Source organism: Rhineura floridana, chromosome 5 (genome assembly GCF_030035675.1).
Source record: "Rhineura floridana isolate rRhiFlo1 chromosome 5, rRhiFlo1.hap2, whole genome shotgun sequence".
Lineage (NCBI taxonomy): Eukaryota > Metazoa > Chordata > Lepidosauria > Squamata > Rhineuridae > Rhineura > Rhineura floridana.
The window spans coordinates 117,524,275-117,544,386 of NC_084484.1; the positions used below are offsets into that span (position 1 = coordinate 117,524,275).

The 20,112-nt window shown below is 42.5% G+C and overlaps 1 protein-coding gene across 8 annotated transcripts in view; it reads right to left on the reverse strand.

Annotated features, from left to right (window-relative positions):
• ROBO1 (roundabout guidance receptor 1) overlaps positions 1-20,112 on the reverse strand; it is a 1,232,929-nt gene that overhangs the window by 639,376 nt on the left and 573,441 nt on the right. For all 8 annotated transcript variants that reach the window (XM_061627948.1, XM_061627952.1, XM_061627945.1 and 5 more), the window contains exon 3: positions 14,383-14,466. In XM_061627948.1, coding sequence (XP_061483932.1) covers positions 14,383-14,466 — 84 coding nt within the window. The remainder of the gene's footprint in view (positions 1-14,382; positions 14,467-20,112) is intronic.

The window sequence follows — 20,112 nt, forward strand, 5'->3', positions numbered from 1 at the left end:
TTGTCCTATTCTTCATTTATGCCCTGTTTCTGCACTACGGGCATATTTGGCACTCTGCCCAGGTGGGGTTTTGCTACCTCTTTATTCATGCTGATGGGTCTTCTCTCACTCTGTTTCAGTTCTGGGCAGTGCTCAAGAGGGCTTTGTTGTCATCAGGCTGCGATCCGGCAGTCTTTGGCCTTCATTCTTTCCGAATAGGGGTGGCTACTGCAGCGGCACGGATGGGCCTCTCATCTCTTGATATACAGGCTATCGGCAGATGGCGATCTGCAGTGTTCAAAGCGTACATACGGTACTGATGATCTTGTACCTTTGTTGGAGTGCATATACGGCACCCAAGGGCAGATAGCGATCTGCACTTGTTTGCACAGTTTGATAGTTGGAGTGCATGTACGCCACCCAAGGGCAGATGGCGATCTGCTATTGTTGGCACGGATTGATAGTTGGAGTGCATATACAGCACCCAAGGGCAGATGGTGATCTGCAGTTGTTGCATGTTTTGAAGTTGGAGTGCATATACGGCACCCAAGGGCAGATAGCGATCTGCACTTGTTTGCACAGTTTGATAGTTGGAGTGCATGTACGCCACCCAAGGGCAGATGGCGATCTGCTATTGTTGGCACGGATTGATAGTTGGAGTGCATATACAGCACCCAAGGGCAGATGGTGATCTGCAGTTGTTGCATGTTTTGAAGTTGGAGTGCATATACGGCACCCAAGGGCAGATGGTAATCTGCAGTTGTTTGCACAGTTTGCAGCAGGAGTTCATGTAAGGCACCCTAGGGCAGATAGTGATCCCTATGGTTGTGCTGATTGTTAGTTCTAGTTCCAGTTGATCCATTATTAATTGTTTCTTCTTCCCTTCCCCAGGTATCGGAATGTGGCCAGAACTCGGAAACTTCAACTGGTCCAAAATGCCAGATTACTGGCTGGGGCTTCATTTAGATCTCATATAATCCTTGTTTTAGAACAGCTGCATTAGTTGCTAATTCATTTCGGAGCCCAATTCAAGGTGCTTACACTTCTGTTTAACGCCCTAAACAATTTAGGCACAAGATATCTGAAAGATTGCCTCATTCCCTACAGACCCTCTCAGGTCTTGAGGTCGTTAGAAGAGGCCTCTTTGTAGTTCCACCACCCTTAGTTTGGGTGTATGTATTGCTTGGGAGAAGCTATTCTCTATGGCAGCCCTTAAATTGTAGAATTTCCTCCCCAAAGAGGTGTGTCTGGCACTTTCATTGTACAGCTTTCAGTGTATGCTGAAAACATACTTCATCCTAGCTTTAATGAAGATGATGATAATAATGCTGCTGCTGCTGCTGAATAATAATAATAATAATAATAATAATAATAATGGCTCACCTGCACAACCTGAGTCTTGTGAGCTGCTTTGTAAACCTGCTTTATTTATGCTCCCTGCAGGAATCCCAAAATACCTATTGTTTGTGGCTCAGTTATTTGTGGTTCTGTGTACCACATAGGCTCTACAATGGTGGGAATAAGATAACCTCTAGTTATGTTCTATAATGCTCTTCCTGTCCCAGAACTCAGAGATGTGTGGTGAGATGGAGCTATTGAGGGTTTTTTTTCAGATGGTTGCAAGCAACCAGCCAGCCATGCTGCACTGTTTGTCTGCATCCTATAATCCCAGAAAGCAGTTTCTGAACAGGAGCAATTTAAAAACAAAAAGTGAAGGAAAAGGTACAGAATTAGAGCAACTAAAAGACACCGGATGAAAACAGAAAGAAAGTAGCTGAGACAGTGCAGAGAGACCTAAGAAAGAAAGTTGTGCGGGTACAGAATCCAGTTGTAAGGTGGGGGGGAGTAAGAACATAAGAAGAGCTTTGGTGGATTGACTACACAGTGTAGCATGATGTTTTCACAATCAGATAGCTATGGGAAGCCACAAGGGAGCACTATAGGGACCAGAAAGAAAAAAGATGGGATAATTTATTCATAAATTATCTGCTGTTAGGGGTGATTAGTAATGTAGCCTGGTTTTCAGAAAATATCAAAGTATTCAGGATTGTAAAATCCCAAGTAGACTGAAGAGTGCCACAAAACATATACCGCAAATGGACAAATGGGTGACATATCTCCAGTTTTTTCTTTACAGTATCAGGAATAAGCTTAATACTGCTTATAAAATTAATAAAATATTTAATTCATAAATAGAAGAATTAGGACTTCAAACAATTCTTAAAAACTCAAAACATTCTGCTCATAATCCTGGTGTACAACAGACTGTGTGTGGGCGTTTGCAAGTTTAGCCCATTTTATTGCCTTGTGTTGAGCATGGATGTGGGTTCTTGAAAAAAAGTTTCTAGGTGGTCTGGTTTATAAGATATATACCAAAGCATCACACACACACCCAGCAACTTCTGTTAAATGAGCTGTTGGGTGGCTGCTCTAACCCCACCCTTTCAGATGTGTAGCCAATAAGTGAAGTCAGAGTTGTGATTGACAAGGGATTTATTGACCTCTAGGCAGTAGCTAGACCCTATTGCAAGACCAGAAAACATTTTTCCTGCTTATCTGAAAATCTCAAAAATTGAGTAAATATATAACTTTCTTTTTCTCTCTTGTGTGCAGGAGTCAAACAAGTTTAAATTTCCTGGGCTGTTGAAAAGGGCAGTGTTTTGAAAATCTTCCCAATAAAAGCTTTAATTCAATACTTGTTTTTCTGGGAGTAAAGCTACAATGCTAATTCCACATACCCGGAGGAAACCGTATTAAATTCAATAGGACTTACTTTTAAGTAGACATGGTTGGGACTTTGCTGTAAATTAATGGGACTTTTGAGTGAACATAGCAAAGAATTGTGTTTGTGTTGTAAATCTTTCTCTCCTCCTCCAATCCTATTTTGTAAAGCAATTAGGCAGGGCTTACTTTTATTATGTAGGAAAGTAATATTTGTTTTAGTTTTTTAAAAAATGTTCTGCAATGACCAACTGGTTTTGAAAATAAACTATTATATGGGGTCTATATATTTTTTCATCTCCAGTGTGTGTCTGTGTATGGAGTCTTTCCAACAACCCTGTGAGGTAGGGTTGCCAATTGGAAACCAAAGCAGCTTACACCAAGAAATAAATCCATTTAAAATCCAAAAACCATAAAAACAAGTATAAACAGTTGCAAAAGAGCTTAAAGTGGCATGATTCTGAATTTTGGGTTGGGTGAGTGAAGTTCCTTTTATATTTTTTATATATTTCAATGCTACATGGTGCAGTAGAAGCTGGATAGCCCAAACTATACCGCTTAAAGCGATACCACACCTTCCCCAATGTGTGCGTGTATCTCACTGCAGTGGTGCCATACTGAACCAAATCTATTTCTTTTGGCGCCCTAGCCTGGACACTGCACAGTAGCTGTACCGCACCTTCCCCGTTGTGTGCGTTTATCTAGTTTTTCTGGGCCATACTGCATCAAAACCTACCTTTGGTGCCTTGACTTCAACAGTGCACAGTAGCAGTCTCACACCTTCCCCATTGTGTGTGTGTACTTGGTGTGTGTTGGCCATACTGCATCAAAACCTACCTTTGGTGCCCTGACTTGGACAGTGCACAGTAGTGCTCTCGCACCTTCCCCACTGTGTGCGTGTACCCAGCTATTTTTGGTGCCATAGCATATTAAGCCTATTTTCTTTTGGCACCCCAGCCTGCATAGAGCATCCTTTTCTTCATCGTCATTCTGCACAGGAGTGATACCGCACCTTTCCCATTGTGTGCATGTATCTAGATCCTAACATGGCAGATCAGCGACCAGAGGCAGCGCAGACCTCTGGAGCAAGTCATCAGTGCAAGGCCCAGCACAACACAAAACAACAACGTACATGCATACCAAAGCTGTCACCCAAACTAAGCATCTGTCTACCCACAGTGCTTCCAAGCAAGCCCGATATGTCTCAGCCCCAGCCTTAGAGGACCCTGCTCAGGAAGCATTAACTACTCTTTTTCAATCTCCTACCGGGTCATCAGAGGATGAGTTTGAAGGCTTTCCCAGCCAAACATCTATGCAGTGCCCCTCTCATTCAATGTCAGCAGCATCTTGCCACTCTGATATTCCTCTGGCTTCCTTGCCTCAACCTGTGCAGCCACTTCTGCCTCCACATGAGCACACTGTACCCTCTGATCCCCCTACAGGGTTACAGCTCACTCCTGAATTTCTGCCCCAGCTGCAAGATGTACTGGGTTCCTCTCCCAAGCACAGCCTCCGTCTCAGGCAAACCTATCACCTCAGCAGGCAGCTCCACGGCAGTCCAGTTCTACAGGGCAACATGGCTGTCATGATGAGGTTCCACCCTCTTTGCCAAATTCATTCGATATTCCCAGAGGCAGAATTGGCGGTGAACCCTCAGGGATGGACGACTATTCGTCCTTTATGCAGGCAGATCTTGATGAATGGAGTGGAGACTCTGATCTGGAAGAGGACTACTCCTATTGTCTCTTTGACTCGGCTGATTACCTTCCTCTCTGCCGGCCGTAGAGTGATGGACACTCTCGGCATCCAACCTTTACAACCGCAACCTACCGCTCCTCCTGTGAAAGGAGCCAGGATTCTCAAGTCTCCCAGGTCAGTGGATCACTCTATTCCTCTGCCAGATACCATCAACAAGCTGGCAAAGGAGGAATGGATCCGCCCACTGCGCCCATGTCACTTCTTGCCATTAGCCAACAGACTCTATACTTTGGCCCCGGAATTCATGTCTTTCCTGAATGTCCCTGGAGTGGACCAACCAATTTCGTAATTTGGTATCTAGGTCTCTCCTTTTGAAAGAAGGAGATTCACAGTTGAAAGACCCCTCTGAATGGCGGCTGGACTTTGCCCTACGTAAGAACCATGAGGCCTCCGCTTATTCCATTCAGGCCTCTACTGCAGCCTCTATCTTCTCAAGAGCCTCTATGATGTGGCTGGATGACCTTTTGGACAATCCCAATCTGGTTCCAGTCAAACTGTGAAAGGGTCTAGTTAAGTTACACAAAGCGGCTGCATTTGTGGCGGACGCCGCTCTGGATGCAACCCACCAAGAAGCACAGGCCTTGGCTGCAGAAATAGTGGCTTGACGAACTCTCTGGCTCTGACACTGGGACGCCGACGCCACAGCCAGAGCCAACTTGTCTACGGCTTCATACTCGGGGTCCTTGCTGTTTGGAGAGGATGCCCTTAAAGTGGTTTTGATTGACCCTAAGGACAACCAGAAACCAGCGTTGGCCACAGCCAAGAGAGATTAATGCAGATTGTTTCGATGGTTTGTTCCATATCACTCTTTCCAGCCCTTTCGGGGGGCGTGGCCTAGGGGGCGAGGCCGTGATTCTCAAATTGCCGATTTCCGCTCCTCCATGGCACCCTGGTCCAGACAGCGCTTCCAGGGCAGACCCCAGTACCAGGGACAACAAGGTCCATCTTTTTCAGACGGCAGAGGAGCTCGTCAGCACAGACAGTTCTGACGCCATCCCTATTGGGGGCAGGCTACTCCTCTATGCAAGTTCCTGGCTCGCCTTAACACAGGTCTCTTGGGTCTGAGGAATTTTCTCCCACTGATACAACATAGAGTTTTGCTTGAACTCCCCCCCCGGACAGATTTTGCCCCTCTCCCATATCCAGATCACGGAGAAGGATCATGCAGGATGCCATACGTCATCTAATCAACATAGCCGCAATAGAACCAGTACCGCCAGCAGAAAGGTCGGAGGGCATCTACTCTGTTCTGTTTGCGGTTCCCAAGCGAGATCTCTTGTGGAGGGCGGTCTTAGGCCTCAAGTTCGTCAACCGCTTTGTCAAGTACTGCCGGTTCAAAATGGAGTCCCTGGCATCAACTGTGGAAGCGCTGCAACAAGGGGACTTTCTGGCATCCATTAACCTGAAAGAAGCTTACCTCCACATCCCGATCTGTCCTGCCCACAGACGATTCCTGAGATTTTCATTAGGCCAGCACCATTTTCAATACCGGGCCATGCTGTTCAGCCTTGTGTCAGTCCCAAGGGTATTTACCAAGGTGATGATCACCCTGTTGGCCTTCCTCCATCTACAGGGACTCCATATCTACCCCTACTTGGACGACTTTCTACTTCAGGCACATTCCAAGGACCAGGCCAAAAGACAGATTCACCACACTCTCCAGGTTCTAAGGTCTCATGGCTTTCTAGTCAACATTGAAAAGAGTCACCTAGAGCCAACTCAGCGGCTACAGCATCTGGGAGCAATCCTGCATACTACACAGGCTTCCTGCCTCCAGAGCGTATTTCCACTATCCGAGACATGGCAACCCTGCTGATGCAACGCTCAAGGGTGGACATCATGTTCCTGGCAAAAGTTCTTGGGGCGTCTCCACCATTCACATCATCCCATAGGCCCAACATCACACTTGACCACTCCAGTGGGCCCTATTGTCCTTTCAGGCGGACATTGCCAATTCCAAATATTGCATAATCCACGTGGAGCCATCGCTACACGTGCCATTCCACTGGTGGGCAATGACGACACACCTCAGCAGGGGTACTCCATTTCGGGAGCCAGACAGAGCCATAATAACCACAGATGCCAGCCTGACCGGTTGAGGCCCCCACTGCAATTCCCGCTTTGTCCAGGGTGTGTGGTCCAGAGCAGAGCAACGTCAGAATATAAATTTGCTGGAACTCAGAGCCGTCCACCTTGCTCTTCGGCACTTCCAGCCCCTATTGTCGCTGCAGCATGTGCTAATCCAAACAAACAACACATGCGTAAAATCACATTTGAACAGGCAGGGGGGAACAAGGTCTCGAGCTCTCCAGGCAGAGGCGACCCGAATCTTCAACTGGGCCGAGAACCATGGGCAGAACATCTCAGAGGGGTCCTGAATGTGAAAGCCAACTGGCTCAGCAGGCAGCATGTGAGTCCAGGAGAATGGAAACTTCATCCAGCAGTGTTTGACCTCCTCCAGCACCAGATTGGCACCCCCTCAGTGGCCCTCTTCACCTCGAGCCACAATTGCCTGCTCCCCCACTACTTCTCGAGGTACCTGGAATGACTGCGGAAGCGGTGGAAGCGCTGACGGCACCCTGGCCAGATGGTATCCTGTATGCCTTTCCCCCAATATCTCTCCTGGGCAGGACGTTGAGGAAAAATGTGGCATGAGGGAGCTCATCTACTCCTGATAGCTCCTTACTGGCCTCGCCGACCATGGTTTTTGGACCTCCTCTCTCTGTCAGTAACAGACCCCTGGAGACTGCCTGTCAGACCGGATCTGCTCTCACAGGGACTGATCTGGCACCAGATCCAGACTGGCTGAGTCTGACGGCCTGGCGTTTGAACAGAGGCAGCTGAGTAGCACAGGACTGCCTCAGGGGGTCGTTGACACAATCCTAGCATCTAGGAGACAGTCAACAAATTGTATTTACCAGGGTACTTGGCTTGCCTTTTCCAGCTGGTTCACCTCCCAGGGCTTCCTGCCCTCACAGGTCACTGTACCACAGGTTCTGCAGTTCCTCTATAGGGGGCTGAAAATGGGACTGAAAGCGAACACCTTACGTCGTCATGCTTCCACTATCTCAATCCTTAATCCTGTCCGTCGCTTCATCTGCCATTCCTGTGGGCTCTCACCCGCTCATCAAACATTTTCTGAAAGGGGCTGCCCACCTTTCTCCAGCCGTGCATCACCACTTCCCCTCCTGGAGTCTACCAAAGGTCCTACAAGCCCTGCAACACCCTCCATTTGAATCCCTTGCTTCGGTGCCTCTCAGACTGTTGTCCTTCAAGGTCTTGTTCCTGGTGGCGATAACATTGGCGAGAAGAGTCTCAGAGCTGGAAGCCTTGTCTTCAGCCCGCCATCTCTGCATCTTCCATAAGGACTCAGTTGTGTTGCGGCCAGACCCATCCTTCTGCCCCAAGGTCAACTCAGTGTTCCACTGTAACCAGGACATTGTTCTTCCGTCCTTCTGCCTGAAGCCCATCCATCCACTAGAGAAGGCCTGGCACTTGCTGGATGTTCGGAGAGCTCTCAAGATCTACCTATCTCACACCCAGGATATCAGACTGACCAAGTCAGTATTTGTATCCTTTCACCCTAGGACCCTGGGGAACAGAGTCTCTAAATCCACTTTGTCTTGTTGGTTGCGAGCTTGTATTACTCTAGCGTATGAGTCACTTAACCTTCCAGTGTCGGCTAACATAACGGCCCATTCTACTAGGTCAGCCGCAACTACGGCTGCCTTAGCAACCAATGCACCTCTTGCAGATATCTGTAGAGCGGCTGTATGGTCTACTCCGGACTCCTTTATTAGGCATTATAAGATAGACCGATATGCCTCCGCTGAAGCTTCCTTTGGGAGGCATGTTCTGCAACAGGTTATTTCTCAGGACTAATCTCTGGGTGGTCCCTCCCTATAAGGGCTGCTTTGGTACATCCCACGGGATGGCATGCTACCTGGGGAAAATGGTCCATTGGCCTCACCTGAAGGGTGGTTTTCCCAGGTAGAATGCCATCATGGCCCTCCCTCTTGGAGGATTTTGGGGTGTTTCTCTACCATATTTTACGCATTTCTATTCCCTGTTAATGGGGGTTCCTTTTTACATTAAGTCAAAACCCTTTGCTGGTTTAGGATTATATCTGTTGCCCCTATGTGGTTAGTTCCTCTATTTTCCTTGCTGGTAGGCCACTTGGCCATTGTATTTCTCAGATATCTCACTTCGGACTCGTCGTGAATAAACTGGAGTGGGAGGGGTGTGATGTTCCTATATATTAGTGTATATATGGTAAGTGCTGGTTGTTTAGAGTATACATGGTAAGTAGTGAAAGAGGAGGGGGAGTGAATGGGCAATAGAATGCTTGATGATTGGCTGAATGTTTAAAATGGCTGACAGTATAAATGAAAGGATCACAGGTAAATCTGGGTGAATGTGAGGTGGTGAATTGTGGAATCTGGGGGGGAGAAGAGAAAGAGTGGATTGCTTGGTGGGGTTTGAGAGAGTTGTTTGCCAGGAGAGAGTGAAGAAGGAGGGAGGTGGAGTTCGGATTAGTATTGAGTAAAACCATATGCTTATGTGCCTTAAGAAGAAATATTGTTAATCTTGTTAGCTTTGTTATCTGTAATAAATACTTAATTTGGTTTACCAAAGGCCTGATCCTTGGCTGGGGTTTCACAGACCAGAAGGGAGGGTAAGGTAATGACCAAGGCTGAAGGGGAACTGTAACAAATGGTGGCAGCGGTGAAGAGAATAACAATACCAGTATTCAGAGTCTCTGGGAATACTAGTATTGGGACGTTACTGGTGGTTGCCTAGCAGGGGGATCTGTTGAGATCTGTGCTAGAGCGGGGAGAGAAATCATAAGAGAGAGCGGTCCGGACTGGTGGAGTCCCTGGTGGTGCCTAGAGACAGGCAGTAACCACAAGCAGGTAGGAACCTGACAGGGAGAGCCAGGGAAGGACGCATCACAAGGGGCTTGGCCGCCTTAGGTCTTGACTTCAGTGCATTCTTGCCTTCAGATGCTAGATGGCAGTATTACCCACGTGATGGCATTCTACCTGGAAAAACCACCCTTCAGGTGAGGCCAATGGACCAATCAACAATAAGTTAAAAACAGGTGAAAAACACAATAGCTTCTACATGCCTGGGTAGGCTTGCCTAAATGAACATGTTTTTAGCAGGTGCTGAAAACAGAACAATGATGGCATCTGCCTATTGTCAATAGGCAGGGAGTTCCAACACGTAGGTGCTGCCACACTAAAGGATTGATTTCTTACAAGAGCAGAACAAGTACTATGTGGCATCTGTAACATGGAAAGCACACCTTGAACTTGGCCTGGTAGCAAATCAGCAACCGTTGCAGATTTCAGATCAGAGGTATTATGTGTTGATAGGGCCTCACTCATGTCAGCAATCGTGCAATTCTGCACTAACTGCAGTCCCCAGGTCAGGTCGTGCTGCATGGGGATTTCTGTGACCTTGGCTAACTGGCTGCCTGGCTGCCAGGATTTTTTGGTTTGAGTTTTGGTTAGGAATCCTGACTGGTTGTGGGATGCTGAGTTTTCTGCCTTACTCATAGGAATCTTGTTGTGGTTGGTATGGTATTGCATTTAGGAAATCATCACTGTCTTTTCTTTTTCTATCTGCATTTCATTTACCTTTGACCTCACTCCCTTACATCCATAGAAGAAACCACAGTGGTTCCATGTGGTCACCTCAACCCCCTTAAACCCTCTGCTGATGTACCCTGTTCGTTCATGACAGTTTGTTTCTTGCCCAATAGTGGTAAAAGAGAATTCACATACTGGGAAGTGTGGCTGCAATTTTTGTTGTTCCCAAACTACTGCCTGTGAAGGTAGACCAAACCATGTGTGCTTTTTCTCTGTCTGTTATTACTCACTGGAATTGGGTTGGCTGTCAAAGTGAGTTTATAGCAGCCCACAGGGTAGGCAGAAATGGGTAGAGAATCTTCTCACCCTTTCTCATTTTTCAAACCTCTTTCTGAAGTGGTTTACAAATCTGTAAAGATGTTTGGAGCAGCCATGTCAAAATGTAGGGACAGGGCATTCCAGGCAGGGAGTTGCCAACCCTGCTTGGATATGGATATCTTTGCAGAGGATTCCTAGTCAAGCCTTACCAACAGCACAATTCTAACTATATCTACTCAGAAGTAAGTTCTATTGAGTTCTATGTGGCTTAGTCCCTTAGTTAGTGTGTTTAGAATTGCAGCCTTCAGGGGCATCCATCTTTACTTCTGAGTGCTCTCATCTAACATCTCTACAATGCTAGGCTCCTTTCTTCCTAAAGGCACTTAAACCCTTTTTGCCGGAAGCAAGTAGGCTAGATTAAACATTCCCTACCCAGGCTCCATCTTTTAGCTAAGATTTCTACCTAAATTTCCAATCAGAGACATTTTTTGTTTGAATGGTACACTCCAAGCAACTGTGGCTGATGCTTAATGTATCATGCTTAATGACATCACTAGGGCCTACCCCTGTGACATCACTTCCCCCATGACATCACTAGGAGCCGCCCCTGAAATGTCAAGGTTTGGGATGCTTTTGACCTGGCAACCCTTATTATAATAGAACTTTATTGTCTAAAGTAATAGATAGCTGGGGTTTGCCATCCAATTATACAAGATGTCACCCTACTGGTTCATTATCTTTTGGTTAGCCATTAATTATTTTTGTCTCACTACTTATTATTCCATTATTTCATACTATCTTTTTTTAAAATAAGAGATTTATGTTTACATTATATGATTGGCTTATGATAGGTTATTGGTAGTTTCATTTTCCCAATTCTGCTGGCCATGTAAGTAACTACATCATCTGGACTAGGTCCTTTGACTTGCGTTACATAGCAATCGAGATGGAGTAAACTTTCTAGACACACCAAAGATACATGAGTGTAGTACATAAAGCTTCACTTTGACATCGTATTGTGGAAATTATAAGTCTTAGTAATGAATTCAAAGTGGAGCCAATATTTGTGAACATTTTAGCGTTCAGAGCATTTAGCAATTTTTCAGGGGAAGTGCTCAAAATATGATAGAATGTTTGCAGGGAAAAGAATATCCATTTGGTGCAGCATCTTGGTCAATGCTCTCTGGTTTGTCACAGATGAAGCCACCACAATGCAGCATACCAAAAGAAAATGTGTTTGGCTAGTTACCTCAGTAACACGGATGCATTCCCCCCCCTCTTCAGCCATTATGACATACGAAATAATTACTATATCTGTCTTGAGTGACATAATCCCATAGCTGAATGTGATTGGCTATGTGCAATTCTGACAACATCATGATAATTATGTTGTCTGCATTGACTGGGACTGTATAACCAGCAAGATGACAATTGTGGGGTTTTTTGGGGGGAGAGAGGATATAGCTATGGCTATGGCTTCAAAGAAGCTGTAAAAATAGACAGAAGCAAGTTACAGCAGCAATGAAAAGGTAATGGAAAGATGGAAATACTGTTTCATGTTTCGGGTCAAACGTTCACACAAGGAAACATTTAGTATATCGCTACTCTACATTATAAGTTATGAGACTATGGGTGTAATGCTAATCTTACTTGAATGCTCATATAATTAGGAGCGCTTCCTCAATATAACATCAGCTACTTTTCATTGTAGGTGAGGTGAAGGTTGGAGTTAAATGGCAAAGAAATGCAAAACGGAGAGTTTGTGAGAATTCAGTTAGTTCTTAAATGCATGCAAAATAAGCACAGTGACCCTTCACAGAAGCAGATAAGTCACTGTGCTTATTTTGATAATCTAGGATCTAATTGATTTGTCACAAACTCTACTTTTAAATTTTGTTTGCCATTTAATTCCAACCATAAATTATACCGCTTTATACATATCTGTATATAGATCTGCCTACTGAGGATTACACTATAAATCTGATGAAGTGGACTCTAGTCCACAAAACTTTATGCCATAATTTATTATTTATTTATTTATTAAATTTATATCCCACCTTTCCTCCCAGTAGGAGCCCAGGGCGGCAATAATAAATAATAAATTCATCTTCAGCTCCCATCATTCCTGACCATTGCCATGCTGGTTGGGGCTTTTGGAAGGTGTAGTCTAAAACATTTGGAGAGCATCTGGTTGGTGAAGGCTGTAGGAGGCTGAAGAAAACCTTCCCATGCTGTCCTTATTTTAGCCCTGAGAAGGACTGGGATGTGCAGCTTTTGGCTCAGTGTCGCATAAAGAAGTCATCTGAAGGAAAGCCCAGAGCAAAGAAGACACCACAGTTTCCTGAGAAAGAAGTTAAATGTGCAGAGGCATTTGACTAGCCATACCTGAAGCTCCCCTTGCTTGTGGCAGAAAGAGAATACTAGTCTTTAAGTAATGAGGAAGGTAGGATGGAGAAGAAGGAGAGAAAGTCCACTTGTTGGTATCTAGTAACACAGGTTTCATCCTATGTGGAATTCCTTCCACCAGTTATCATAGGCATATACACCAATTTCATCACAGTAGGTCTTTCTTTGGGAAAGTTATCAGCAATCAACTTCTTCCAGAGCTCTGTTGTGGATACAGGGCTCCCCTTTCATTTTAGTATCACTGGTAACTCTACATGCTCAATAGGATTTCATTCATGGAGTTGTTCCTGACATGGGATTGAATGAGAAAACCCTTAATTGTAAGCATCCTCCATATTGTAATTGGAATTGTGGAAAAAGGAAAAAAATTAATCTGAACTGAAACTCTTATAAATACAAGTTACTATTTTATGTTGTATAAACAGTGGGTCAACTTTTTGTTACACATTTGGTATAAAACAGTCTCAGATGCTGCTGTGTCACAGACCTCAACCTACATGAAGGATGGAAAACTTTCTTTGTACTTTTAAATAGTTGTAATGATCTGAAAGCCATACTAGGTTTTCTTAGTATTGTTTACTTTGCACACCAAGGGGAAGATCACTTTTTTGCAGAGGACAGAATAAAATGAGTTTGGCTAATTAATAACAACAATAGTTGTGTGACCTAAGACGATTGCTAGGAACTAGAAAATAAAAATAAAATAAAATATAGTAGTGTATAGGTATGATTATGATTAACAATTATTTCCTTGTGTCATTCTTTCATTTATTTGCTACAGAGGTATTTTTGATTTTTCGTCTTCTTCTATAAACCTGAATAATTGTAAACGGCATAAGATTTTACATTTAATAAAATTTTGTCTACAAGCAATTGAAATAATATCTAATAATGCATCTTAAACTGACATCCTTTCTTTCTGTAAGTATCACTTTCTATAGAAGGAAGTACAATAATCCACTTGCCATTTTTATCAGATCTAGTATTTAGGATTATCATCAGCTATCCTTGCTGATACTGAAAAGCACCTTATTTCATGCCTCAGCTGGAGAGATTCAGAGTTGACACTTGCATAGCTGAGATGACAGTAGAGTTAACTGTGCAGTACTCAGTGTTAATAAGGATGGAAGAATTGAAAAAAGATTTCTGATGCATACACTGACATTGAACCTGTTAATCATTTGATACAGCCTCAAGCGATGTAGATCTAATGTGTCTAATGTAATATAGCCTAAAAAGTCTTGGAAAAGAAAAGTACATTGTGTCTATGTATAAGAGATTAAAACAAATTTTGATCTTTTGAAAACAAAGTATTTTAGGTAAACATTAAATTTAGTTTTCTGAGAAATCCAGACAATGATTACATTATGTCATTTGAACAATACTGCATGCCTTCCAAGAATATGTAAAGCCGCACAGTTGTAAACAACTTCATCTGACTTCAAAAACGTAACTCACAAAATTTTTCAGTATATTTGTAAATTATGGATCAATTATTAATGTTCTGTGATAGCAGCATCAAGGATGGCTAACCAACTGTGCACAGATGGAAATGGCAGATGGAAGTAAGAAAGTGGAAGTAGTAGTTTTGAAAGATACACTCTACCTGTGTAGCCCAGCGAATTGTCCTCATTATCTGAGGTGGGAAGTGGTGTTCCGCTGTCGTTTCCCCTCTCTAGGTCATCAGAGTCTGTCGGAAACAACATCAGAGCTGCTGATGGGGGCATAGTAGTAACAGTGGTTGCCATTTCGATCAAATAATGCCCATATACAAGTAAATCCACATATGACAGAAAAACAAATAGTGACAGCACATAGCATAATTCATCCTTCCACACCATTGGCCGAATTAACTTCTGTAATATCTTCAGCAACATCCTTTCTGGCTTTTAAATCCCCCTTGTGTTTACTATTTCCCTAGTTTTATTCTTCTGTTGCACCTTCCTTCTGATTTCACAGCTTCCAAAGTGCTCTGTCTATACTCTGTAGAGCGGCCAACACATGCTGTGGTGGACATATGGGGAAGAGGAGGCTGGGTGGCTGAATGCTAGCATTGCTAATTTTCTACCTTATTGTTAATCAAAGCTATTGACTGTGATCACTCCCCATCATTGCTTCATCTCCTGGCAATTACAGACTCAGGGGACATTACCTCTTTGTGGGAAAGGGAAAAAGCAATGTCTTGTCAAATAAGAAGGAAGGCTTGCATAAGAGCTATTTTTTCTCCAGAGATGGGTAAAGGAGAATGATCACATCTAGCAAAAGGCAACAGTTTATAACAATGATCTGAGATTCCTGGGTTGAAGGGCAATAGTAAGGAAATAGTTTTTAAGAATTTTTGAAAATCATGTAGAATATAGTTCTGTAAAACTAAATTGCAAACAAAGTATTCTCAAATCAATTGGAAGACATTCACAGTACAGAACACAAAAGGTATTTTGAAATGGAAAAAAGTATCTTAAGGGCAAAGACATCAATCAGAAGTGCTAGTAGGAGAAAAATTATACAAAAAAACTTATTAAACTGTACTTTGTTTGACAATATTTAATCTTGAATTAAAAGCTAATCAATTTTTGTCATAATAAGAACTGTTGTAATCCCCTCAAAATCAAATTACATGCAGAAACAATAGTTAGCATTTTTTGAATATTATGTATTGTGTCCTGTTTTGCAAAAGTCAGCTTAACCTGCACGTAGGCCAGTCATCTAATTACTTACGTGTCTTATTTTATTCTTAGTTAATGCACCTGAAAAAATGATAGCACTGTCTGATATACTATATATTCAGAACTCCTATAATTGTTAAATAGGATAAAGGTAGTGATTAAACAATATTTCTTGCATGCTCTTTATTCAAAACACATTTTCTATTACTGTGGTGGAAAATAGGCATTTCCTGCTTTGATAAAATATACAGCTCTTTACAAGGGAGGGAGAATAAAAAAATTCAGACTATATAACTGGGGGCATTTTTGTTAGAAAATAGTTTTTTTAAAAAAAATACTTTTTTAAAGTGTCCCTTTACATTCCTGAGGTCTACTTTTAAAAAGCTTTTGTGGCTAAGATAGAGGAGAAAGGTGAAAAATGTTTATTTATTTGTCCATTTATCCTTGCTGCCTCAATAACAGGCAATCTAATGAACATCCTTGAAAACTGATTTGAAAGAGACTGTGTAGCAAGTGAATCAAACATTTTCTGTAGCACATCTTTCTCTTATTTGCAGGCAGGTTACAATACTCAAGGTCAGCAGGGTAGGTCTTGTCCCAAATTAAATGGCAGAAATATGGTAGAAAATAAAAAATACAGTTTGAATCAGAAAAATCAGTTTGAATCTTCCAGTACTCCATGTTTAATTTTTAGGAGAAAGACAGCACATATAAAATCTTAATATTAAAAATGGTGGTTGAAGGGAATCTTGGTCAAACCATTTTAACCATGCAAGATTTGTCCCCAGCTTCCAGTGGTTTCCTAGGCACATTATTTTTGTAAGCTGTAATTGTTTCTGTTGGATTTTTCAAAGAGCAACTCGAGCTTTTCCATATTTTCATTCTGACAGTGAGATTTTTCCTTTTTTCCTTTCAGCATGTCCTCTTGCCATGTTGCAAACTGCTTTTCAAATTGTCTTTCCATATATCAAGGGGATTGCTGTTAAGAAACAAGTCAAAAACACTTTTGTATGTATGGAACTAGATGCACAGTTCTTAGGGTCCTGGTGGAGCCATTTGAAGAAGCTGAGCACTAAAGCTCTTGTTTAAAGCCTACTATGGAGAATGTAAAATGGAAAATCTGTATAATAAAAAATAGTTATAGCCCAAGAAGAGATACTGATATTGTCATTCCAGCTAAATACCCAATTCAGATGACAATGTGCTTATCAGTCTGAAAGCAAGAACAGGACTACACCAAAATGTGAATTTTTAGAAGTTCATTCTGCTTACCTAAAAATTCTAGTGTACTAGAATATGGAGCAGTTCAAAACCAAGTTTTACTTAGGATGCAATGTCTTTCTCTCTCTCCCCCACCATCCACTAAGTTAGACCTGATCAGGCACCTAGGAAATTTTCTTACTCTACTACTTATTGTTTTAATAAAACTGCACTTAACAAACAATTTTTCTGCATTTTCCTGAGCTCCTGAAAAATGTAAAGCGTGTGGGGGTGTGTGCTTTGAAACACTGGCGTGGACTGACTCAGAGACAGGAAACTTCTTGAGCGGCAAACCCTGGGCCAATAAGTGCTTTCAAGGATGTAACATTAAGGGAAGCAGAACCATGGGATGTTGCAGGTAACAGCTGTAGGAAAAAAGGGAAAGGAGGGGGCACTTGTCCTGCTTGAATATGAACCAGCGTATAGCAAGTAAAATAGATTTGTGGTGGCGGGGATCAGGGCAATGACCTGGCTTGCACTGGCTGGATTTTTCTGGATGCATTTCATATATATTTTGTTTCACAAAAATGAACATGTTTGATGGCTGTATAAGTCTTCATTCTGCCTTTGAAAATTTACTCCAAAGTAGTTGATTAATTAGTTGTATTGTATTGTTGTTTCTCCTAGTAGTAGGGATGGGTCAGTCTGTTTCCAGTTCATGTCACATATTCATGTGTTCACCCATAAGTCCATTCTATTCCATTTTTTGCATTTAACTATATTTTTTAAAAGAAACTGCATAAAAATCACATTTTAAAAGCAATTAGAAAATGTAGAGAATTGTTTTTATTTGAAAATATTTATTTCTAAATCTGCTTTCTCTGGAAAAGTAGCATTTTAAAATGTATTTTGATATACTGTAGTTTCTGAGTTTTTGTGTTGGAACATTTGAGAAATATAAAAACCAACTATAACTAACTTGTAATCCGCACATAACTCCAGAAGATGCAGATAAACTGTTTGTACCAGAATTCACAAAGAGTGAATAATTTTTTGAATTCTTCAGCTATCCTTACCTAGCAGATTTGAAGTAGTACCACTTCCAAAATTTCAAACACACCTTTTAACTGCCCTGATTGAAAATATTAAAATGTTATTTAAAAGTGCTTCCAGACAGGACTTGAATATTATAAATGGGTTATTTTTTAAAGTTTTTTTTTTAAAAAAAAATGTATAGTATTTCTCCCAGAAATTGTAAATACGGATTATATGGGGGGAAATAGTTTGCCACATTGATGACAATGTCATGGAAATGCTGCAAAGGATTGCATACATGAGGAGTACTGATGCCATGATAAACACATATTTACACTGGGCTGAGGGGAGTTTGATATGGTGGGCCCTTGGCTGAGCCGGTAGGATTCTGGCTGCGCCAGGCTCTGCTGACAGAAGCCCTTCACCCTGGTTAAACTGCAATGGAGCTGGGACCCTGCCAGCTCACCTGGGGGCCTGCCGGGGAAGCCCAGCTTGGTGTAAGGGGTGCTGGCGTAAGCTGGCGTAAGGCCTGAAAAAGGAGAGTTCTGGGGGCATGTCGGAGAAGGGGCCCGGGGGGGACTTAGGCAACATCCAACTCATGTTTGGAGTGCTCCTGCAGGTCCCAAACTGGGCCAAAATTATGCAGGGAAAAAGACTGGTCTAAGAAAATAATTACAGTGGAAATCCATGGAGAGTTCTTACTCCCTGGCAGGGGTATTCATGAGAGAGAGCTTTTACTTTCTGATCCCTGTGTGCAGCTCCTGGCTAAGCCCACATTTAGCTGACCTGGCAGCTCCTGAATGCAAAATGCATGTTGCAGACTTTCCCGCCAGCTCCTCTACCAGCCTCCTTCTTGCCAGCTTCCCATGAGTTGGATTGATCTGCTCGGCTGCAATCCAATACATGTCTACTCAGAAGTAAGCTCCATTGGATTCAGTGGGACTTACTCTCAGGTAAGTGTGCATTGGACTGCGCCCTAAAATATGTTTTGTCATTTTGATTATGGGCTTGGAATTCGTCTTCTGTGTTCTTTCCTATATACTGGTATACTGATTATGCAAAATAAATGTTTAATAGTAATCAGAAACATAATCCGTAAAAGTTAGGTACATTTAATTCCTATCGAAATCAATGGAACAAAAACATTCAGTGAAGCATTCACTAAATCCTAATGTTAATCCTAAACATTATTGATAAATTAAGTCTCAAAGAGTTCAATGGGATTTATTCCCTAATGAGTTTATGACTACAGCCTAAGTCCTATTGTTTTCAACAGAACCTGAACATGCTTAAGTTTCTCTGAATTGCATCTAATACCACTAATTCCAAGAGCACCACAGGATTCTTGGGAAACAGTCTTGACAGATATTGACAATTTGAAGCAGATTGTATAGTACTGTCCTAGGTACAGCAGATCTAGCCAGTGCTTCATATAACATGTTTTTAAAGATTTGTGCTGGCTGCAGGGAAATTTAACCAATCATGGCTCCCCAGACATTTGGGGCTCATCTACACAGTGGTTTAGTGTGTGTTTGGTGCTACTCACATCCCCTCCCCTTTTAATTTGCATGGTTCACATGACGTTATTGGCAAGCAGAAGCTATCACACAGTTTTCTCCCTCTAAATCCATACTAGCCCAATCCTCTGATAATACAAAAAAGGGAAGGAAAAAGTCTTCATTCCGTATCTCTAGTGCTTGCAGACTCTTTGCTCTGACATTTTTAGTTGGGTGTGTTAATTGTTCCCCTTTCCATGCCCATTCCCTCCTCCTCCCTTCTTTCATTTCATTTCCTGTGGGCTGAAGAGAAACATCTGGCTGTTCTCTCCCATTCTGCTGGCATTTTTATGTTGCTGCAAATGGTTTATTTTCTTTCCCCCCTAACTTGCGTGCAAAAGTATAACACTGCTCAAACAAGATTTGTATTTCAGCTGTATCGTACCAGTGAAAATATAAATAATCACACTTTCGGGGTGTTGTTTTAAATTGAAACTGGTAGAACAAACTGAGCATGCTCGGTTGCCAGATAACCAGAGGGAGTAGAAATGTTAAATTAGAGGATGTGGTCATTAGGAAACTGTGTGATTGATCCTTGCCCTCAGTGTGAATAGAAAACACCATGTTTGCAGCTGGCATTGAGCCCTTATTGTGGATGGTGCAAATAGAAAATGGAGGTAAAAACAGTGTCTTTAGTATGAAGTAATGCTCCCATGTTGATAAGCCCTTGGTACCGGGCTAGGTACAGCAGATCTAGCCATACTTAGGAGTGCTTCATATAGCATGTTTTTAAAGATTTGTGCTGGCTGCAGTGAAGTTTAACTATTCATGGCTCCACATACCCCCTCTCACCCCTAAACACATACACACACATTTCAAAACTTAGTGTTTGTCTCCTCACATATCAATGTATTAAGCAGATACATTGTATGCCCACAA